Source organism: Pezoporus wallicus, unplaced genomic scaffold, assembly GCF_028554395.1.
Source record: "Pezoporus wallicus isolate ANWC-B61680 ecotype Strahan unplaced genomic scaffold, APGP_CSIRO_Pwel_v1 scaffold_7402, whole genome shotgun sequence".
Lineage (NCBI taxonomy): Eukaryota > Metazoa > Chordata > Aves > Psittaciformes > Psittacidae > Pezoporus > Pezoporus wallicus.
The window spans coordinates 4644911-4669046 of NW_026641037.1; the positions used below are offsets into that span (position 1 = coordinate 4644911).

General features: G+C 36.2%; 1 protein-coding gene across 31 annotated transcripts in view; it reads left to right on the plus strand.

Moving 5' to 3' along the window:
- The window catches only part of DLG1 (discs large MAGUK scaffold protein 1), a 163791-nt gene that overhangs the window by 95163 nt on the left and 44492 nt on the right, over window positions 1-24136 (plus strand). For 12 of the 31 annotated variants that reach the window (XR_008973825.1, XM_057421725.1, XM_057421730.1 and 9 more), the window contains 9 exons: window positions 3625-3723; window positions 7359-7412; window positions 9805-9855; window positions 10861-10985; window positions 12297-12466; window positions 12886-13025; window positions 15691-15835; window positions 21703-21829; window positions 23947-24103. Coding sequence is in view for 30 of the 31 variants with exons in the window: in XM_057421725.1 (XP_057277708.1) it covers window positions 3625-3723; window positions 7359-7412; window positions 9805-9855; window positions 10861-10985; window positions 12297-12466; window positions 12886-13025; window positions 15691-15835; window positions 21703-21829; window positions 23947-24103 (1068 nt within the window). In the remaining variant the exon portion in view is untranslated. Of the gene's footprint in view, window positions 1-111; window positions 395-3624; window positions 3724-7358; window positions 7413-9804; window positions 9856-10860; window positions 10986-12296; window positions 12467-12885; window positions 13026-15690; window positions 15836-21702; window positions 21830-23946; window positions 24104-24136 lie in introns of those variants that run through there. The other 19 variants (XM_057421737.1, XM_057421738.1, XM_057421757.1 and 16 more) reach the window with 5 other exon arrangements.

The window sequence follows — 24136 nt, forward strand, 5'->3', positions numbered from 1 at the left end:
TAAAACAGCATTTAGTCTTTCTTTCTACGACCATAATCCAGAAAACAATCATATTTTTACCATTCTGGGTTTTGGTTTATTTTACTTCCTTTTTCCTGCTCATGATGGTGAAATGGGAACACTCAAGCTCACTGATTTAACAAGGAGCCCGAGAATGGAAATACATCAGAATCTTCATATGCAGCCAAAGCAGCCTTCCTGGCATCAGCAGCGAGCACTGCGCGTTTGTCCATCTTTTAGTTCATCCACACAGCCAGGGCCTTCCAAACACAGAGGAAAATTTACAAACCTACGCGATAGTGTAAAAAAGAGTCCTACAAAAAGCACAGCAAAAGTAAAAGCTGCTAGTGGTTGGGTGTCTGACAGCTCATGTTCTAATTGTTCTTTAGAAAAGGTATGTATTGCACAGGTATTTATAGATGCGCATTTTTAATGCCAAGTGTACAAAGTATGTCACACTTTTTTCTGTCTATAGTTTTATTCCTGCTATTCTAGAGACTTTGTGTTACTTGTCTTTCATATTGTACTTCTAAAAATCAAAGTAGCAATAATTGAAATTTGTCTGGCAAAGAAATATTTCTGCTCGGTGCTCTTCCATTTAAAATTGTTGCTTTGTGGTACAGTAGGGGCTTTTTGCAGTAATTTCTTTGAAGGTGAGGAAAATCTGGCTTGCTTTTGTTCTTCGAAATGTATCTTTTACGACGTTACGAAAAGCAGCATTATGGAGTTTGCTGGTTTAGTTGATCTGCTATAGGATGTGTATGGTTCTCTGATTTAATTTCAGGTTAGTCTGTATTTCCTCACAGAAGGAGCTACTCTGTGTTGGTTAAACATAAGAAAATGGGTGTGTTCCTCCTTTTCACAACATCTGGACTTAGTATTAGATTTGGAGGCATACATTTAAATTGATGACATAAAGGCATTATTATCTTAGCTTTTTTAAACATATCACTTTGTAGGTGTTGGCACATTTATTTGGGCTGACAGGCTCTGTTAACATGAGATGTTGTTCAAGTCATGCATTCCTGTATATAGCAGTGTATCATATTTGTTTGCTGTAGTTCATGTATATTTAAAACATGTTTTGTAACTGGCCTGCTACCTTCTCTCTAATTTGTGTCCATTTAAACCAGGATCATTAAATGTTTCAGTCAGACATGTTTGTTTAAAGGTCAGACATGTTTTTATTTTGAGGATAAGCTTTTTTTTTTTTTCAGAATTTCTTAGTGTATTTTTGAGAATTCCTAAAAATTACAAATGTTTCTTGAAAATTCTTGCGAAGAAAAGCATTGGAAGTTATACTCTGGACTATTGGAGCTTATGCAGCTGCTCTCAGATGCCTGTATGATATAATCATTTCCAGACTGATTATTTGCTATACTAAAAGAAAATTAGTGGTGTTCTTTTACAAGGAAGTCCCAGGTCTTCTTTTGCTGACAATTAAAAATACTTCAGTTTCTTGCGTTGTCATCACTTGTGGTAGTCATATTGCCTGCGTCAGTTCACTGTATTCCATGAAATGTCCAACTGAAGACAGTCTGACCTTCGTTTGGAGTTGAACATCCTGTGAAAGTGGTTGCCAGTGTTGTCTCCTCTTTCCTTACCCCCATAGTAGTGAAGGAGACTCAAGAGGAACACAGCCAGGAGAAGCAGGGAGCAGCTTTTTTCAGCTAAACCAACAGCACAAAGAAAAAAATATGACAACAGTGCTAACAGCTTAGGAGACTGGACCCAGAAAGAGTTAAAGGATTTTGAACAATGTCAGTTTTGAAATAATGATAGAAAGTGGAACTGTTTGTAAGGATTCCTGAAGCATTTGGGAATGACAGGCCCAGAGAGATGTGGGAGTTAAGAACTGGGCAAAGAGAGAAAGCAGGGAAATAAAGCTGCTGGTGGGGTGCAGATTGTTTGGCCCATAAGGAAATTAGCTTTGACTTGATCAGTTCTTTTGCTAAGCAGAAGGGCAGGGAGGTGTAGGGTCAGTATCCAAGAATAATTTCAGTTTGTTTTTAACCTTCGTGTATTGCAGAAGTTGTAACTGTAAAGCTGGATTTTTTTCTGTCCTGCTACTGTTTAGCTTTTCAGCACTAATGCTGTGTAATGTTTTGATATGTAATTTGTGTATATCTGAAATTGTGGTTAACAGGACTTTTACTATGTACATACATGGGAAGCTGCTTACTTTGGAACAGGGCAGACTTGAAGCAGTGGCTTATTTTTCACATGTGTAGAGCTAAATGATTGCTCAAGCTGTTTAATTCTATCTGTCCTCTAAAGGTTACATCATTCTTCCAGTAACTGGAGGTTTGTTGTCCTAAGTATTTCCTGCATCCTTTGCAGAATGTGTAGTATCACTTTTCTAGGCCGATTTAGATGTTCCCTCACCCTTCTTTTTTGTAACACTTGAAAGATTGTGCTGTTGTCTATAGATGTAATGATGCCTAAATTACATTGGTAGTAAACTTTCAGTATGCCAAATCTTGTTCTTACATCTTCTGATAAGTGAAACTTTTTCCACCAGCTGTTCATTTTGGGTAGATGGAGTTGAAAAAACCCTTTGTAGAAATACCATGCTTACATTTATTAAGGGTTGCTGCTCTTCAGCTGTTTCAGGTTTCTTTAATATTTGCTTTTACTCTTTTAGTGTATGCTATTGTTGTATGATGCTTTTTGTGTTTTAAAAGATCTGACTCTTAAAATATGCTTAATACTATTATGTTCTGGTATTCTGGTTCATTTTCAGGATTTAGTATTTTCTATGTCATTATGCTTTGTTTATATTTAGAGATCACAAGAATGTCTTGTAACAACTAAGTTGCAAGGACTTTGATGTGCTGTTCAGATTGTAATTTCAGTAATAGTTGCCAGTAGTTCATGTTGCTGACAGCTTGTTGACAACCAGTATGTTAACATCTAAAAATGATTCGAGTCAGTGTTTTGCTAAAAATGCTATTGGTAATCTTGTTCCATTGCAGGTGAAGTGTCAGTAGGTTTTGTGATTATAATTTTAATGATAATTCCTAGACTAAAATTCTTTTGGTCTGAAGGTGTGTTGTAAACCTGTATGAAGATCTTTGAAACATAGATTGAATCTATTTTAGGAGCTTCTGCCCATTTGACTAAAAAAATTTCTTTGGGATTTTTGCCCACTTCAGAAACCTTAATGTACTTCTGATTATACCCCTTTATTGAAAAGGAGTATTAACTTTGTTCAGTGCTATCAACTTTAGCCACTGTTTCCTTGCTTTTGTACACTGCTGTATATTGGTGAGGGGCTTCTGTTGTGAAACCGGTCCACAAAAAGCCTAAGTCTGTCTGTTGATATGAACAGGTTTTCTGTTGGACCCCAAAGTCTCATCACTCTGTACTGCAGGGTGAGTAGCTTGTTATAAATGAGCACTCTGGATATGTCTTACTACTTTGAGGTCTTTGACATTAGCATGTTACTGAGAATGCACTGCCATATACTGCATGGTGAAAGGTGGCTGTTTGTCTTCAGTTGTAGGTATAGTCTAAATCCATATGCTATTTCAGATTTTTTTTTTTTTAAGCTGTTGAGGTTGAATTTTGTTGAAAATGTATTCTGGTTTTTGTTACTTTTGACATTTTGTTGGTGATTTTTAGCCCACAGAAGCTGTTCCTTCCTCTTCTCCCATTGTCCCTGTGATCCCTGTCCCACCAGTCCCCGCTGAGACCACTGTCATCCCATCCACCATACCACAGGTTTTTATTACTTTTTTGTTGTTGTTTTCTTTTTTTGTGTGTGTAAATTTGTTCAACTCTTATTTATGCAATTTATTTCATTGTGTTTAAATTCACTTTTTGGTACTCTCATGCACACAGGTCTGAGATGAACTGTGAAATAGCCAAATTAGTAATGCACTAGCTTCATCCTAATTTTTGTTTGTTTTTATAGCAGGTTTCAGTCAATTTAAAATACCTAGATTTTCATATGGGAGCATATTAATAAGCTGTGAAATAACTAAAGAAGAAAAAGCAACCAAAAGAATGGAAAGAAGTAATAGGACGTTGTGTGTTCACATAATACTTTTAGAGCCATTTGATCCTTGCTGAAATGTTATTGCTTGATTTATTTATTTATGGAAAAAAAATTCTCTGTCTCATATACAAATACTTAATGCATGTCTTTCACTGATTGCACTTGCATGAAGTTTCCAGTGTTCTTCAGGCATTTGTTAGTATTGGTGTCCTTGGGGTGCCACTTGAGGGTTCAATTCCCAGTGTATTTGACTTATAAAATGTGCTTCCCTTTTGGACCTTCATCCTTTAGGTCACATAATGTCAACACGCACAAACCCTGGGGGTGGGGGGTGGTGGGGGATGGTTAGAGAAACAAAAACCCTCAAACCCTGTCAAGAGAAATGAAAGCAGTAAACATTAGTTAACATTAATATCCTGCATATAACTTGGGATATGTGACGACAGCATGGCAAGCTATGGAATAATTTAGGATAGGTAGGAGTGATATTTATAGAATCGCATTCTGCTTTGACTTTTTTTGGGGGAGTAACTTTTCTGTCACTTTCAGTGCAAGTGTCTCAAATGATGAAAAGATGGACTACTTTTTTGGAATTATGTGGTAGCAGATGCTTACTGACTTTAAAAAGGAATGAAGCTGTGCAGAACATTACTGGAATATTTTTGAAGTAATTATGTCAGTATTTTTTTTCTGAAGGTCTGCTTTCAAGCCACATGGCTAAACTTTTTTTTTTTTTTAAAATCTCTTCTACATTGTTAAATTTTGCATACTCCAATAATTATCAAAAGTTTTACAGTCGGCTGTTTTATATTGCAAAGTCTGGTGGATGTGTGTCTACACAAATTTGTCACCCATGCTTTTCTCAGCAGACAGACCAGAGATTTGATTAGTTTCAGAAATATTTCTTTCTTATAGAGGGATTTATGCCCACATCAGGATTTGAGGCACACTGACAAGTGCAACCAGTGGGCTTCTGCTGTCAGCCTTGATGGATAAAGATAACTTGAGTCTCCAGTGGCTTGTACTTCAGGGAATTGCCACTAGGCTAAAGTTAATCTAAAGTAAAATAATTAGTTCTGTGTGTATTTATACTGTCTTTGGCTGCCATTGCTATGACAGTAGTACTGCCCACTGATGATGCTGAATTACAGGCAGAAAAGCAAGAATTGTGTGATCTGTGCCTTTGCTTTGAGTGCATAGAAATGTCTGCAGGAGTTAGTATAATTCTACATCGTTGCTGATTCTAAGCAATTAGAAAATACCACAGAAAATTATAATCAACTTTGAATTTGGCAGATGCATTTTTGAGGAATAGATACGTCTCTGTGTTTTGTTAATCACTTTTACCCCTTAGGCAAACCCTTGGTCTGCTTGTAAACAAACTTGTCAAATGGCTTTTAAATATTTGAGCAAGCCCTGGCACAGAAGCCTGAAAGTGTTAGGTAATTTGGAGAGCTGTTGCAAAACAGACTGAAATGCTAGGTCATCCTTCCAGAAACCTTTGATGTTTTGATTTGTATGTTGTCTTGTGTCTTTGCAGTGTCCAGGCACACCTTTGGAATGCCTGACACAAAGCTATTCTCCTTCCTGCTTGGAAATGATGGTAATTTACTGCTTCTTGATGGAGGATTTGGATAAATGCAGGAGGAAGTTCTTTCTTTAAGACATTAAAACACTTGTCAGCCTGGAGAACAGATTCATGGGAAGGCAGCTGACACTGTCACAGCTTTTGTTAAATATCCTTGGATAGTGCATGAAATTAATAATATTATTTAAAAATCAAAAATTGAGTGAAACGTCAAGAATGTGACTGAACTTTCAAAATGAATCTTTGTTTTCTGTTTCTAAATTAAAAATCTTTTCACAGTCGCTGCACAAATATGAAATGAATATATATACACTGGTCTCTTGTAGATTCAGTGGAGATGAGAAACCTAATGCCTCATGTTTTGTCAGGCTCTCATTAATACAATGCATTGTTTTGTTTAGGTTTTCTTAAAATTGTGTTAATTGTAAAGCTCTTACAGGGATAGTGATGAATAATTTGATTGGTATTTTTAATACAGGATCTTTTCATTTAATCTTATTTTAATAGAATTTTCACTTGAATAAGAAATTGGAATGTAACTTAATGGCAGAACATCCGAGGGATAGCATTGTTTTGACAGATTTTCATTGGAATACTAGTAAGAGTTGATTTCTGTACATGCTTCTACTAAGAGAATTGCTGGGTGAGACAGGACCTTTTTGATAGCATCTTTACAGACTTTAAGCTTTAGGAATGATGATTTCTTCAGAAGTAGGTTGTCATGGTATTGAAATTAAAATGCAGTTGAATAGCGTAGGTCTGTGGGTTTAATGCTGTTTAATGCAGCCTGTTAAGCTGTCCCTAAATTTATTTCCACACACATGCACACGCATAAGTGATTAAACAAATAATGTTTTAATTTGGATATATATATATATAAAAATCTTCACTTCATGGAAGCAGTAAGGACATTAACTTTCATATATCTGTACATTTGTTTGCTTGGTTCTTAGAGAAGGCTAGATGCTGCCTGTTTCAAAGGCAGATATTTGATGTAAAAATAGGGAATCTGTTCAGTTGGATGCATTTCGCATATAAATCCCGTAAGTCTGCATGGAAATTTTTTTTTTCCCCAGTTGAAACCACATTTTTTGCAGAAGAAAAATCTCATTAACATCAGAGAGTAAAAGTATTAGCTTACTCTACCAGTTCCTGCCTAGCAAGAATGGTATACTACTTCATATGTTTAGCAGTAATATCTGACTACTTACTGCTTGTGAATCCATTACAATTTTCTGATGGTAGCACATGCTGCTGTGGTAGATGAAGGTCTGCTGTGGATTTGCTTTCACAAGTCAGTTTTGTAGATCCTTTTACCCTAAGTCTGGATTTCTGTAAGTTTCCAGTTTGCAGGTTGAAGAGGAATGGGGGATGGGGGTGGGGTAAACGTGTTCCTGGCATGAAGAAAGAGGAACACTGGTTGATAAAGCAACTTCTGAATGTCATACCACAAGTACTATAGTAACTGACATATCAAAAGATAACATGACTCAGTTTTTGTTTTGCTTTGAAAAACAAGATAATAAATGACAGAACTTGTGTATAAAATATGAGCTCGGAGTTTTGAAGAGCGTTGCTTTGTGAAAAAAAAAAAAGAAAAGCAGTTCAGGGTAGAAACAAATGTTTCAGTAGGTGAATTCTGGAGGTTCTTAAGCTGAGGCTACCTTTTAATAGAACTTTGAGAAACACAGCAAATTAAATATTTATAATTACCATTAGTATTGCTTTCTCTTATGCTGTATAATTGTGGTTTTTTTTGGTTTGTTAAAGGCAAACCCTCCTCCCGTGCTGGTGAATACAGATTCTTTGGAGACACCAACATATGTAAGTCTACACTTCCTTTCAGCTATAACTTAAGATAATGCTTTATGTATGTTGTTGTGTAGGTCTGTTGTTACTGTTTAATAACACTGACTTTACCTCTGTGGCGCTTGATTTCACCAGCTGTCCTGATGGTCAGTTTGAAGTCCTTACATACCTGTTTCATATATTAAAAAAAAAAAAAGCAAAAGCAAACAAAAAACCCCACAGTTGTTTGAGGTTCCAGAGTTTATGTTCAGAGAGCAGTCTGTTTCTTCAACTGTGCGGGCAGATGCTTTAATATTTAATGTGCCATTTCTGTTGCATTTCTCATGAAAACACTTCTTCATGCAATGGCTATGCTTAAGATTTTAGTGTTCTAAATTTTCATAACAATGACTTGGTTGTGTTTGAAGGGGAAGTCCCTGCAAATAAAGCCTGGCTTAGTATATGTGAGAGCATTGCAAATGGTGGAATTGGCAGTGATTTTTATCATTTGATGTATCCTTGCTCCTGTCTCTACTAATGTTTGTTAGATAAATTCAAAAGTATCTTTTTTTTTTTTAAAAGGCCATAGATCTGAGCTAAACTGGAAGATAAAAATGGTGGAGATTCTTGTTTGCTTCTGTTTATCTAGATGATATTTCAAAATGGGGTTGGAGTTTTGTACATAGAAATAAACAATACTGCAAAACATTGGCTTTGTTTTGCCTGACAGTAATGACAAGATAAATATCTGTCCTTGTTATTTATAAAAAAAAAAGCGCAAAACAAAACAAAAAACAAACCCAAACCAAAAACCCCACATACTGATCAGTCGTCATGAACCATTTGCCAGGTACTGTAATGCTGGATGACTGGTTCAGTTAATACATGTTGTCATCCTTGTAGGTAAATAGCTCAAGGAATAAGCTAACATACAAACTTCCTGATCACAGTGGATCCTTTTATCAGTGTAGTAATAGATACAGTTTCATGTATTCATAAGGTCAAGACCGCTTCCCTTTTTAATGAACAAATATCACGTTGAAACCACAGTAGCTTTTCCATTAAACAAACCACTAAGGACATGATAATTTTTGAGATACTGCACAGAGAAGTTGATAATAATCTGTTATGTCTGGAATGGACATGGCTGGTATTTGTGTTAAGGGGAGAATAATTCTAAATTGAGGAAGGACTGTAGTGAGGGATAAATGAGCTTGACAGTATGTAACCTGTGAAGGTTCACGTCCAGTTTTTGGAGCTTTTAAATATGTTATATAAAGATACAAGGAATCAAGTAGATGCGATTTTAACTTTATTTGGGTTGTATTGAAGTCCCCTTTTTTTATTCTCTGCTAGAAAACTGTACAGATCTTTTAAAATGCTTTCTTGTATGCATGTTTTGTGTCCTTAAAATCTTGAATAGTCTATTAAAAAGTACAGAAGACTACCAGGTATCTTAAGAATACACAAGATGCTTTGTAAAGTAGTAGTATAAATGCTGTTTCTTACTTTGTTAAATATTTCATCCTAAAAGGCTTGAAATAGGAAATTTCCTGTACCTGCATGGTGTATATGTTGCTCTAGGTAACTGTGGAGGAATGAATTTGAGTTCCAAGATATCTTAGTAATTAAAAAATGTTATTTTTTTTTATAATTACCTAGTAATCATAAACATGTTTATAATGTTTTTATATTAAATACTGTTAAGAATTTGATATTTCATTTTTTTTGCTTAATATAGGTATGTATTACTTCTGTTACTTGATTCTATTCCAGTTCTGTAGATGCCAAAGAATGTCCTTTCTGGCTTACGGATGACAAGGCTTACTTCTACTATTGGGGCTTTTCATCCAGCTTTATGAAATAATCTTCTAAACTTCTCTTTTTGGTCCTGTTTTAATTGGTTGATCTTTAGTGTATATATAATATGATAAATACTAATAGAATAATATAAATAGTTGCTAAACATTGCTTTATAAGGGTCTTACCCATTTCTAGTGAGAAGTGGCATAAAGCATAAGTCTTTGATTTTTCTCTGCTCCATGACAAGCAAGTTTGAAACTGCTCTTTTCTATGTAATTTCTCCTGTAGCCCACGATGTCTTTATTTTTTTCTCAATTTCAACTTGCCTTACGGCCTGAGGAACATAGGATCGCAAGAGCATTTTGATTGGTTTGGTGGTTTTTCCTGGCAATCAGAAGAAGAGGGCCCCTGCTCTAGATTATCTGCATAGAGCAGCCTGCTCTCTGAAATCTTGACTTTTAAACTCATAGAAATCCATGTACAGAGCAGTGTGAAAATCCCATGTCCCCTCTGAGCTCAGTGGTCACTGAATCCGCTGAGATTTGGTGGGAGTGAACTGCCAGCCAAGCAAACTGTTGTGTAAAGTGTAAAATACTTTGTAAGTCTCAGTTTTCTTTCTTTATAGGTCAATGGCACGGATGCAGATTATGAGTATGAAGAAATTACTCTTGAAAGGGTAATGTGATAACTGTCTTTCTGTATAATACTTTAATACTAAGAATTAGCCCCTTGATACTGCTAAATGGCAATACAAAACAAGCCAATCTTTACTGTTTGATTCTTCCTCTTGCACCTCCCCCTGCCTTTTTTTCCTTTAGATTATTTAAATAAAATAAAAACACACCCAATTGCTGGAGCAGGAATAGAAGTTTTTATTAATATCCTTGACCATTAAGAGTAAAATGGGGGAAGGATCTTCCTGAGACATACTGCCTTTAATGTTATTTTCTAGGCTTGTAGGGATCAATAATACAAATTATGATTTAATTTCCTGTATTGCCATTTATGATAGGTGTTTACTTATACCACTAAGTTTTATATTGAGATTCAGGCTTCCAGTTGAGGTTACAAGTGACATATGCATTGCTTTGTTATATTTACAGTTTTGAGCTCCATCTCAGTTCCCTTTTATGGAGCTGCACTGTTAACAAAAAGGAAGAAATGGTTATATTTGATACCTGTGCAGTTCTGGTGGTTACTGAGAAGGTGAAGAGGTCTTGCAGTAAGGGAGGGCAGCCTTCAAAGAGAAATGTCTGCCTGAATCTCTGCATCTGCGAGGGTATACTACATATGTGGCACAAATCACTTGGGGCTTCTCCGGGAAAAATAATTCTTTACTAATAATGAGAAGTAAATATTTGTATGAATAATCTCAAAGATCTAGCTCACTAGTCAGGGAAGATTTTTACCTAGTGCACTTCAAGGAGAAAGCTGTGGAGTTGGGACTATATCTCTTAGGGTTACGTAATGATTTAAGTTCTTGTTACTTCTGTGAAAATAAGCATAATTATATCTTACAAATGGTTATATGTAGTATGCTGCTTGAAGTGTCCTTTAACATTTTTTATCCCTGAAAATTATGCAGATATGGTTCTATATTGAATCAAATAGATATGCTAGAGTATCTTTTTCCCCCAAAAAGAAATGTGTAATTAATTTTTTTCCCCCCCTCTGCCTTCAGGGAAATTCAGGACTTGGCTTTAGCATTGCAGGTGGTACAGACAACCCACATATTGGGGATGATTCAAGTATTTTTATTACAAAAATTATAGCCGGGGGTGCAGCTGCACAGGATGGAAGATTACGGTATGATGATTTTCTGTGTTGGGTTGCTAAATGTTTATTGTTATATTTTCAAACAGTAGCTAAAACATTTTCTGTTACTTCCAGTAGTTTTATCATGCTATATTACAGTCAGTAAGTTTTTCTTACAGAAGTGGTTTGTAAGCAATAAAAAATGCTTGAGTGGACCAATTTCCACCCTTCCCCCCACCCTCCAATAAAATCTGCATTTAAGTAAATTAAGCATAATTATCACCTTGTCTATTTGGTGGTATCAATTGATTATGCTGTATATTTTATAGTCCTTAATTCAGTATGCAAAGGAAAAGCTTGGATTGCATAGGTAGCTCTTGGTTTTCTACGTCCAGATTTTCTGATCTGCAAGATAGTTGAGTTTAATAACAACCCTGTTTTATGCTTGGCATGCTGTGTCCTTAATTCAGTATGCAAAGGAAAAGCTTAGATTGCATAGGTAGCTCTTGGTTTTCTATGTCCAGATTTTCTGATCTGCAAGATAGTTGAGTTTAATAACAACCCTGTTTTATGCTTGGCATGCAGTGTCTTCATTTTTCAAAGATACTGCACATCTTCAGAGGCAATATTTTTTATTTAAATCGAGTACTCCTTCTCCAGTATACCCCATTTTCTGATTTGTGGACTGATACTACTGCTTAACTCCTAGTGAGGAAATGTTGGCATATTACTACACGGTAGCAAATGATACTTGTAACTTCCCTTGAAGACTACTGTTAGAAGTTAATAGCAAATTGTGTTAATTATTTTTTCTAACCCGGAACAGTTTAAGTATATTCCTGTATTACTGTGTGGAAAAAAACACATCTGATTGTAGGACCAGCTTTTTTCCATGTGTTATCACAAACTTGCCCTGTCATTTGTTGTGCAAATGATGCATTAGGGTTTTTAGTCCTAGTAAGCTTATTCCAAGGCTTCATTTTAGCCTCCCATTGTCAGAGGTACATCTGGCAGAACCAGGTGACGGGTGGGTCAGGCATTGTTCTTGTTGTAATGAGAGCTCAGTGTTATTATAGCAACATGTTAAATAGAGTGGAAGGTCAGCCCTTAAACAGCTTGTGAAAAGCAGGAATGGAAGTTGGCTTGTTCCTTTCATGGCTTAAAACTAGTGTGTTCTCATTGTGTGTCTTCTAGATTCTGAATTTTTTTATTCTTTCTTATAGCCCTAAAGGTAGTTTGTACAAACCTCAGCTCAAAATACTGTCTAAAATAATGTTAGTATTCTGTAGATAAAATATTAGGCTCCTAATTCGTCTGCTCTGCTGTAACACAACAGCTGAACATGAATGTTTCTGTCTCTAGAGTTAACGATTGTATTCTACGAGTAAATGAGGTGGATGTTCGTGATGTGACACACAGTAAAGCAGTTGAAGCATTGAAAGAAGCGGGATCAATTGTACGATTGTATGTCAAAAGAAGAAAACCAGTCACAGAAAAAGTAGTGGAAATCAAACTTGTAAAAGGGCCTAAAGGTAGGTAGGAAATACAAAGCTTCTGTTTCACAAGAAGGAAAAAGTTGATGATGGGTTTCTGCATTTATTTTCCAAAATAAAATAGTACCTTGTATATAAAATTATAGGAAATGCAGAATAATGAAGGATAAAATAATGGCATCTTGGATGCTTCTGGATTTTCATCCATGTGTCTTGAAACTTTTTTTGTTGAATGCGTATTTTTCTTTCAAGTGATAAAAATGTTTTTCTGATAACATCTATTAATTTGAAAGTATATTACAAATGGGAATAAAATATTTAGTTGAATTATCTGGAAAGGGTCTTGAAGAGATCAAAAATATATGAAGTATTGCATTGTTTCTGTATGTGTAAATGTTGGACAGTGGTTCTTATAATGAATGCTAAAAGGTTTCTTGAGTAATGACTTTATCTTCAAGCAGGTCTTGGTTTCAGTATTGCCGGTGGTGTGGGAAATCAGCATATACCTGGAGACAACAGCATCTATGTAACCAAAATCATTGAAGGCGGGGCAGCACATAAAGATGGCAAGCTTCAGATTGGAGACAAACTTTTAGCTGTAAGAAAGAGCTGCTTGCTTTTTTTTTTTAATTTATTTATTTTAATGGTCATTCACTTTTAAGCACAGTAAGGGCATGATTCATTTTGTGGTTAAGCAGCCTGCTGGTACAGTGTTATTTCATAGAAATCGGTAGAAAAATTGATATTGCCAGAAAATCACTGATAAATGTTAAATCTGCAGCATTCAACACCCTCTTATCAGGAAATCTGTTCCTCAGCCCAGTGTTTCATGCAAAATGTATATGTCTATTTCTGATGCCTGCATTTATTTTTCTGGGATCTGAGTGACAGGCTTGTAAACCAGCTTACAATGGGATTGTTTCTCTTTCAAATAATAAGAACAGAAAGGAACTCCTTGTACTGGTGGTTTGCCAGCTTGCAGTGGAACTGCTGCTTACATTGGATTTCAGTGTTTGTAATGCTTTCAGTGTGGTAGACTTATTTATTTTTTTGGGGGGTGGGGTAAAGGGGGTTAAGCTTAAAATACTTCAAAGTTGAATTTTCTATGCACAAAGTAAAAATAACTTTGAACTTTCTTAAATTCCATCTGCAAATGTAGTTGTCCAGCTAAGAAAACAAGAGCCAGAGCCAGGCTCTGAATGAATGTCTGAACTGTAAACTAAACTCTTGTAAGGTGTAACTGCTCCACCCTCCTACATCTACCGGGCAGTACCTACATCTGTAGGATCTCTGAGTACGTCTTTACTCAGAATAGATGACAGCAGAATATGTGCTCTATTGCTCTTTGATCAGTAAGAAACTGACTAAATGTTTATTGCAGTTTCCCATCTGTAAAAAAAACTTTATGGATAAGTTTGTTGCTTACAAATACAGAGCTGGGAAAACTGACGCCACTTACAGATACAGAATCCTGCTTTTTTTTTTTTTAAGTATTATGAATGAGATCTTCATGTTACAATGTAGTTCCGTGGAATCAGTTCAAGACGTGAGAGCTTAATATGAGAATTCGGAGGAAAAAACAGATTGTTTACTATATATTTTTGTATCTATCTACATAAATACGCTATATTTCCTATTAACTGCACACATTCATATGCATGCAAATTCACAAAGCCAAGACCCAGCTGCTTGATGATAATGCTGTTAATATGTTAGGTTTTAAAATCTGCATCATAGGAAGTTTTTTGATTATAGGACTTCCCTGCAATGCAAGAGCACTGGAAAGCTTGTTTTTAATGACATACTGCTTTCCAGTGTTATAATTTGTCACCTGTACAAGAAAAAAATCATGCTAACTTGCTTGTATTGTAAAATACATGTAACGTTTTAAGGAATAGAACTTTTTATTGTAACTTATTTAACTCCTTATTTTAAGGAGTAAGGAATTGTTGCAAATATCAGAATTTTGTGACAAATTTCTTTGCCCCGTATAACTTTAGCCATTAAAAAAAATTGCTTGACAAAATAAAAGTAGCTTTATAGCAATATGAAATACTGTTTTGGGGATGTAAAGAGCATATGCAATGTGGAGTTTGATATAGCGAACATGATGTTCTAATTTATTATAACTGAATTCATTAAATTAGGAAAGAAGGGAGTAAAATGTCATCTATAGTATCTTCTGGTTAGTTGAATTTCACCTAGTCAAAGCTTTGCCCACTAACGTAGAGGTAAGCTGCCACATTTGGCAGAATGTAACTTTCTGTGTGTGTTTAAGTTGTACTGCATTGTCAATGCTCTGCAAAATGTCTTTTCCAGTCATCAGGAGTGGCTGGAATTTAAAGCTGTTCAAAAATAAAAATAAGTAAGAGGATTTTAGAATAAATAACCAGTAAGAGGATTTTAGAAACTTTTTAGAAAACTTTTAGAAAGTACAAATAGAATATATTTAAACAGTAGAGTTTTCCTCCTACAAATAACAGCTGACAATGCCCATTTGTTTTTACACAGTATAAAAAGTGAAGTCATCCAAGGCAAGTGTCTTTGGTCCTTCAGATTCAGTGAGGGACAAGCCCTGTTTCTCATGTTACCTGGAGCAAGCTGCAGAAGTTACTTCGCTCTTCAGAATATGGAAAAGAGGGCAGCAACTCAATTGCTAAAGCTTTATATGATACAGAAATTGTTAAAGGATTGTTTGTTTGTTTGTTTGTTTTAACTGAAGTGATAGAGTTTCCCTTGTAAAATTAAACTAGTTCTTATTACTTGGCACAGAAACCAGTCACTTTGGGATCTTCTCTAAGTTTTGAACCCTACTTTTGACCTCTTGCAAGATTATGTTGTCCCATTGTAATGTCTAGAACTTAATTATGTCATGACAAGAATATGTGGGATTTATTTGTACTAGAATAACTTTTTCTGTTTAATGCTTGCAGTAGCATATTGTGTCAGTGCTGTGATTGTGCATACTTACTGCATTTTGAGTGTCGTATTTGTCCCATCATTTTTCCAAAGACGTGTGCTGCCTTTACCGTGTTACAGTCAATACAGTTTATTATAATTTCTCGAGTAAAGACTTGCCTGTCTTGTATTTCAGAGCACAATGAAGCATCTCTTATGTAACTTTTATATAAACAATTGTCTGTGGCACATGAATCCTAGTAAAGACCAGAGCCAGACTAGAGTGCTCCAACAGCTTTCAGTGAGTGTCCTGTGAAAATGTACCTTTTTCCATGTTGAGAATTGGTTTATTTTTTTCTCTTTAGGTGAACAGTGTTTGCTTAGAAGAAGTTACTCACGAAGAAGCAGTGACTGCCTTAAAAAACACATCTGACTTTGTTTATCTGAAAGTTGCAAAACCCACCAGCATGTTCATGAATGACAGTTATGCCCCTCCTGACATCACGAACTGTAAGTCAAGCTTATCTTTGTGATTTAATTATTTTTTCCTTGAAGGCTTTAACATACTCATTTTTAGTATTTTAACGGTTTAAAGCTTTTTAAAATTATACAGTGAAAAAATCTAATACAAGAAAGTTGGTTAGTCAGGAGAATTGTATGCTGAATAGAATAACATAATTTATGTACTGAAAAGACAGCAGCAGTGGAGCTCAGTGCGTTTCCATGACTAGTGGCCTAGTCCTATTGTCTCAGTGTTTCTGATCACTTGCCGATAGTACAAGGAGAACATGTGTCTCATTATCCCGGGGGCTGTGAAGAGTAACAAACAGTGCACTGCATAGATGTTCAGTGTCCTGTGTACTGAGCAAAAGACAATACTGTTTCAAGTAGAGGTTAGTGATGTTCTGACTTCCCCCCTCCCTCCCCATTTTCTTGCTTTTTCATGAGCTGCACTTACTTGAATAAACTGGACCGGGAGGAAGGGGGAGGTCTTGACCTCTAATGCCTGTCTGCAGATGTTGTGAGATTCCATGTTAACTTAAAATCTTACTTCAGTTTTGACATATGTGTTGATAATTCGAAGGGAAAATCAGTGAATGCTGTATTGAAAATAGTTCCAAGGATTTCTTGTCTGCATAAGGGTACTACTTACAGGAAGGAATCTTTTTGAAGTCAGATGTCTGAATCCGGAAAATTAAGGGTTGAACTACAGTGTAAAGAATAAAATTGAATTTAATGTACTCTTTCTTCAAGAGAAATATTACCATTTCATGTTTGGAGAAAGGGATGAGGATCATGTAAGACTGAAAAGGTGGACTTTTCTGAATAACCTTTTACTCATCACATAAAATGGTTCTGGGGGAGAGTTATTTTTAGGGATTTTTTTGTTTGTTTCCTGCTGTTAGATATGAGTAATTGGTGTGTAGCACTCATCTGTTCCAACTATTACTTAATTTGAACAAAATAACACTTTTGGACTAAAAAGCCAGTGATATAATCTGAACCAGTATGTAAACAACCAAAAGTGTTGGATAATCATAGCTCTTAGTCTTCTGTAGTAAAGTCCTGTGTCAGTAGGAAATGTAAATTGCATCAGTAATACATATAAAAATGTTGGCCATTCAGTGGATCTTGGAAAAAAAATTCCAGTAGCTTGTTAGTATAAATGCTTTTAAAGTTATTCAGCTGAAATATTACTAAAAAGGTCTAGAACTTGCTATTTAAAAAACCCCATTACCTGTATAGTGCAGTGTAGTGCGTACTCTAGACTATCAGTCAGGAAAGCATCTACACAGTTCAAGAGACAGAGGATTTGCTTCGTATACAGGCTGCCTTTGAAGACATTATTAATGATACAAGTTCAACTTCTAGGGAATTTTGAAGTATTTTTCCTTTGTGTCTCTGTGCATTGATACAGTATATCCGTCCTGCATTGGGAAATAAAATACCGCAAGGTAGAGGATAATCAGTTCACTCACTAGAGACATAAATGTCTTACCATTCTTTAAATGGCATAAATAAAGGAAGAGAAGAATATGTAATAACAGTAAATGACAACAAAGTTTTAATTATATTTCCTATTTTTGAGATTACAGGTGTGATGGGTGTTCTCAGTTTGCAGATAATAGGGAAATAATAGGAAATCATCCTTCTTTCTGTGTAGAACTGTTATGGCAAGGGAGAGGGGGTGGATTTGGAAATACAATTTCCTCATGAGAGTCTTTGACTTTTCCTGTCAAAACAAGTTCATTTTATGTGTGTAATTTTCTGTTCATTCAAAACACAGTTCCTGTATCAGTTACATCAGTAATAATATTTACTTGGAAGTGTAAGTTTAGGTCTGATTTAGTATTCAGAAAGTGATGGCTTGCCTATTATTTCTGTCACATTCCTCAAGAATATTTTTTGGGTATAATTTCCAGCTAAAATAGTTTAGGAACGGCACAGGAGCTGTTGTTTCTTTTTCCCCAGAAACTCCATACAGAGCCTTTTTATGCCTTGTAGGTTTGCTTTGATAGTGTTGAAAATATCAGCCTTGAGAAAGGACCTGACTTTCTTAAGCAAGCAGCATGTGTGGAACTTTATAAATGACAGTAGCCAGTGCTGACATATAGCAGTCCAGTGGTCTGAAATAATAAACTGTTAAATTGCTTGATAGCACAGTTTTAGTTACATGGGGAAAAGATACAAAATATCAAAAATAAGAATGTGTGACGGGGTAAGGTGGTATGTATTTTCTAAACATGATCGAGTGAAAAGCTTTAGGAACCTTAAAAACAATCAGATGAGTACTAAGTCAATGAACATAGAATGTTATGAAAAATCTAATTACTTCCTATAAAATATGCATCATTATAGCTGTCACTGATTTGTTAAAAGCAATTGGAAATTCATTTCATGAAATAAGATGATATAGTGCATTAACAGAATGCAAAGAGCTGTTATACTGTGCTACAGTTGTTTAGGTTTTTTAAACCAAAACCCATTTTTGACTGATTGGAAAAGATTTCATGAAGTCTGCATTCCATTTTTTGTGCTTTAGCTGTAAAATTTTCTGAGGAAAAATTAAATAACTGCATCTACAGTGGTCATTTTTAAAGTATCACTTGCTTTAAGCAAAATGTGGGTAGAATGACATGGAAATACACTGTTGTATTAAAATACATGTTTTTTAATTGAAAAGTAAGGATTGCCATATGATTTGGTAACTGCTGTGAAAATCTGTAGCCAAAACTCCAGTGTGGCTAAAAAACTGGGTTTTGAAATTGACTTTAAGCTATTCAAATCTGTTACACATTTGTGAATAGAAACTATTGTGCTGGGGCAGACAGAAAGAATTAAGTAGTAGCATCTATATTCTTTGAATCTTTGCAGAGAGCAGAAGAATGCAGATGCAGTGTACATGTGTTGCATCTGTTCTTACAAAATGGTTTTAGGAGTCACCTGTCTTGAACAACTCCTAATAATTAGGGACTTGTCAAATATTAATGCTTTTGTTGATCACTTGGTTTTAGCAAAAGCAGTGCTAAAACTGCTAAAAAGGCTGCAGAGGGTCCAGAGAAGTGCCACAGAGATGATCCAAGGACTGGAAAGCCTGGCCTCTGAGGACGGGCTGAGAGAACTGGGTTTGTTCAGCCTTGAGAGATGAAGGCTCAGGGAAGACCTTATCACCATGTTTCAGTAAAAGGTGGCTACAAAAAGGATGGAGACTCACTTTTTACAAGGAGTCACATGGAAAAGAGGAGAGGTAATGGGCATGTTACTACTGGGAACATTCTGACTGGACACAGGAGGAAGAATTTCCACAATGAGAACAATCAGTCATTGGAATAATCTCCCCAGGGAAGTGTTGGGTTCCCTGACACTGGACATCTTAAGATTTGGCTGACACGTGTTTGGGACATCTAGTCTACGTCACGCTTTGCATAGAAAGGTTGAACCAGATGATCCTTGAGATCCCTTCAAATCTGGTATTCTGGTATTATTGTTCTTTGCTGTAGACCTCATGAAGTTGACTTGAGGAAGCTTCCTTTTGTCTGTGTTGTAGAAGGGGACAAGGCCACCTCTTTGCGCTCAGATTCTGAATTTTGCAGAAACCACATGTGAATTCAGAGTAGCAATTTCCAAAAGCTCTGCACCGTCCCAGACCAGAGCATGCAACTTACTGAGGGCTGGTGTATCTGAATAGAACACTTACTTTATCGTCTAGTGCTTTTAAACTATCTAAGCTGTTAATAGAGGATTTTAATGCATGACGAAACAGAGTCTAGAAAGCTGAAGGAACTCAGATACTGTGACAAAGCTGTAAAGAATGAGAAGCAATCTGACTAATCAGATATGATACCAGATATTATATGTCAGGCATTAAGTTGCTGTAGGTGGTTCCCTATCTGGCTCTGACCTCTTGCATTAGACTGTTGCTCAAGGGTAAGACAGTGTTGATGTAATACTCCATGTATGGAATTTACTGCACACAGATTTGCAGTTTGGGTGTTCCCGAAGTAAGAAGGACATGGAACTGTTGGAGGAAGTCCCGAGGAGGACCATGAGGATAATAAGGGGGCTGGAGCACCTTCCGTATGAGGACAGGCTGAGAAAGTTGGGGCTGTTCAGCCTGGAGAAGAGAAGGCTGCATGGAGACCTCATAGCAGCCTTCCAGTATCTGAAGGAGGGCTATAAGGATGCTGGGGAGGGACTATTCATTAGGGACTGTAGCGATAGGACAAGGGGTAATGGATTAAAACTTAAACAAGGGAAATTCAGGTTCGTTGTAAGGAAGAAGTTCTTTACGGTGAGGGTAGTGAAGCACTGCAACAGGCTGCCTGAAAGAGTAGTGAATGCTCCATCCCTGGCAGTGTTCAAGGCCATGTTGGGAAGGGTCTTGAGCAACCTGGTTAAGTGTGAGGTGTCCATGCCCATGTCAAGGGGGTTGGAACTAGATGATGGATGTTGAAGGTCCTTTCCAACCCAAACAATTCCATGATTCTGTGATTTACTAGAAATCTAGAATAATACAGAATCAATTCAGTGCTGATTAGATAGTTTGAAAACTTGCTATTTAGCAAACCTGTTATATAAAAATAGTCTTGATGAAATGTGTACATGACCCAGATGTGTTCTGTCAGTGATCTAAAAAAAAAAAGGAAAATATACACATCGCTTTTGCAGTCTGCATCATGTCAGTTCAGTTAAAATGCTTTGGGTTTAGTGTAAATCCTCAAAGGTCCATCACCGTATCAGATATAGCAAGTGAATAAGAGAAAAGAGACCTGCAACTTTAATAACGTTCAGTCTGTGAAGCGTCCCCACTCTCCATGTTTAAGCTGCAGAGCTTGAAGCACCTACACCAGGAAAAAGATTTTTCAATTGTAGAATATCCTGCGAAATAGGAGACAGTGGGCATGACTACGCCTGGTAAATGGACACTAAAAATTGATGTATTCAACTTGAAAATATAACGCACCCTCTTAATTATTTATTAGAACAGCTCTTCTGGAATTGTAGGATATTTTCCATCAATTTAAATCATGAAGATGCTAAAACTTTCTAGTATGAGTTGCGTGGTTCAAATAAACATACACACTTCATGCACTAGATTTGTCCCCTCTTGTGCAAGAGGTTAGACAAAATCCTTTTAATACTCCTTTCTAGTTTTAATCAATGAATCTGTAAGTAATGCAAGTGACCCTTGCCAGTACAGTTGAAATTTTTTGCACTATGTGGTTTATTCCTCTCGATAAATTGATGCCTCTTACCTTGAGGAGTAGGAGGTGGAATAATCCTACCTTGGTCTCCTGATGTGTGCTGTTGGCTGAGCACATGCTAGCATCACAATCAGCACCTGTGCTATTAAAGATGGTTATGTTTAATGTCTGAGAAATGTAACATCGCTCCCTGTTCAGACCTGTTAATCAGAATGGCCTAGAGAATTATGGAGATGCCAGTATGCTCCACGTTAAGGAATGCAGTAGGTAGACAGCTTGACAATTCAAAAGACATATAACATTAAAATGTTTTTTTTTCACTGGTGGTCCAACATAGTTGTTTTAAGAAACCAAAATTCTTAATTGACTTCAGACAAATTAAAGTCAACTTTAAAAACAGATAAATCTCCAGACTGTCCTCATGGACTTCAGCTATCCACAGTGTCTTATCCTAAGAAAAGGTTTTTGAGACGTGGACTGAAAAATTTCTTTACTGGCATAGGATGAGGAGACTGGGAAGTATGTAGATGTGAGACAGTATTTTAGAACTATGTCGTTTGGACTGTTATATTTTGTTTTTAGGAGAGGTCACTCCTTATAATACCTTGTTTCAGTTCCTCCAGATCCTTTTCCTCGTTTTAATGCTTACTTTATTTTTACCCATCTTGGAAGCTTATTCTCAGCCAGTGGACAACCATATCACTCCATCTGCCTACCTGGGACAGTCTCTGCCTCCAGCATCACCAGGGCGATACTCACCGATTCCCAAGGGAATGCTTGGAGATGATGAGATTACCAGGTAAGGAATAACCAAAGCTACATGTCAAATTAGTTTACTTTGGAAACTCATAAGATGTGTTTGTTGGCAAAATACTACTGAATACTGTATTTCAAGGAATAAACGTTACTTTCTTAACACTTGTAAATGTTCTTGTAAGGAGAAAACTAGATATACGTGTATAAACATATGAATGTAGGAATAGTATTAACATCAGAATGCCCTACCAAAGTGCTCCAAGAGTTGACTGAGCATTTTAGGATGGTAGTATGAGCAGACTAGAGGTTATTTCTTATTTTAAAGACAGCAATGTTTTTTTTTCTTTTGTGCCCCCACCCCAAGTTGTTTTGATGCATTAGTTAATCCAGAAAGGCTAGAGAGCTCTTAATCCTTTCCCATTAACAGCTCCATTCATTCCTTCACTAATTTAGTAGATTTCATTAATCCTTTTTTCATCATCCCTGATGAAGGGAAGCTCTTCTAATTCTGTTACCCATCTGTTATGCAAATATATAGGGATGTTTCACTGCATTTTCAGTACGTTGTTGCTGAATTCTGTGTCACATTGTCATCTGATAGGGATAATGTCACACACTTTCTGAGGCAGACTCTACCCAGTACTGAAATCTAAGCGTATAAATTGGAGAATGAATTTTGTTGTATTGGAAGGTAGGGTATGTCTTTGTAGTTATTTTTAGGGTTAGGTGGACATACAAACCAAAGTGATTCTGTCCTGCTGACAGCATTGCTGAGCTTGCGGGTTTATAGCTTTTGTTTAAACTTGCTGTAAGAGAAAATTTTTAGACTTCTACTGAAATACAAGAGCTATTCAGAGAAAGCCTTAGGGGATTTTCTTTTTCCCTGTCCCTCTTCCTCCATTCTAACCCTCCATTCTCAAAAGAGGGTTAGAATTTGAGAGTAGTATTTTAAAAGACACAGCATATTTATGTTCTCCAACTGCAGCATTTTTATTAATGTGTTAGTGTGATCCAGAGCAATATACAGAAGTTTTCAGTGCTTATTTGTAATGTAATAGTACTCTGAAAAATGAATGTAATAGTTAATAGGGGGTGAAATTTAAGAATTTGAAAGTTGATTTAAGAGCTAGTGCATAAATGGAGTGATTTTTAAAGATTGGATTAGGTGATGGTTGGTTTGGAAAAATGCAGCTACTTAGTTTATCCTATAAATTAATAATTTAACATCTCCAAATACTTAAGAATGTCCATTAATTGCTCGTCAGTGCTCTCTAGTGATTTTTCAAATGCAGTGCAAGGTTGCTCTACTATATTAGAGATGTCTGTTTCTGAAATCATTTATTTACGCTTTTCTTGTATTGGGTCAAGTAGCAGGTTAGTAGATTTTTGGAAGGAGCATTTTTGCATTAGAAGTTGACTGGCCTTATCTTAATTGGATCAATATTTATTCTTTCCTCATCCTAGTCAGGAGGGGATCCTATGAAAAGAATGCAACACTTTGGTTTAGATTTAACTTTCAGTTGCAGTTTCTGCAAATAAATTGCAAATATATTTCAGAATGCCATAAATTCTGCTCCCCACCCTGAAGGGCTTATGCATACTTCTTGAATTGGTCTTTGCTATTTATTGGTTGACCAGCTGGAGTCAGATTAAAGCAGTAAAGATGTATTTTTAATTATTGGTGTTTCCATTGGAATTCGTTCTTTGAGTTACAGAAAGGGAAAATAGTATTTTGTTGCATGCTATTGCCATTAGAGTAAGACTGTGAGCTATATTGAGGCTCTTGAACAATTCTGAAAAGTGTTAGGTAGTGACATTTGGTGCTGAATAGGATTGTAGCATAACAGGAATTTAGACTACATACATACTTATGGGTTGTTCAGTTCGCCTAACAACAGGGAGGGGATTTTGTGTTGCATCTAGAAACAGAATTGAAAGCGTACAAATAATAGAACCTATTATTTGGGAGTATAAGCTTTGGTGGGCAGGACTGGGTAAGGAGGTGTGGGACACATGACATTGTTGCTTTAAGAAATGTGTAATTTTTGATACCTAAATTTTCAAAACTACTTCTCTCAAAAAAAAATTTATTTTCTAATTGTTTATTTTACTTTTATTCATACTAGTGCCTAAGATCTCGTATTCCTTTCTTTCATTCAGGGAGCCTAGAAAGGTTGTTCTGCATCGAGGATCAACAGGTCTTGGTTTCAACATTGTTGGAGGAGAAGATGGAGAAGGAATTTTCATCTCTTTCATCCTTGCAGGAGGGCCAGCTGACCTGAGTGGAGAGCTTAGGAAAGGAGATCGTATAATTTCTGTAGGATTCCTTGCTTCTTTTATTTAAACAATA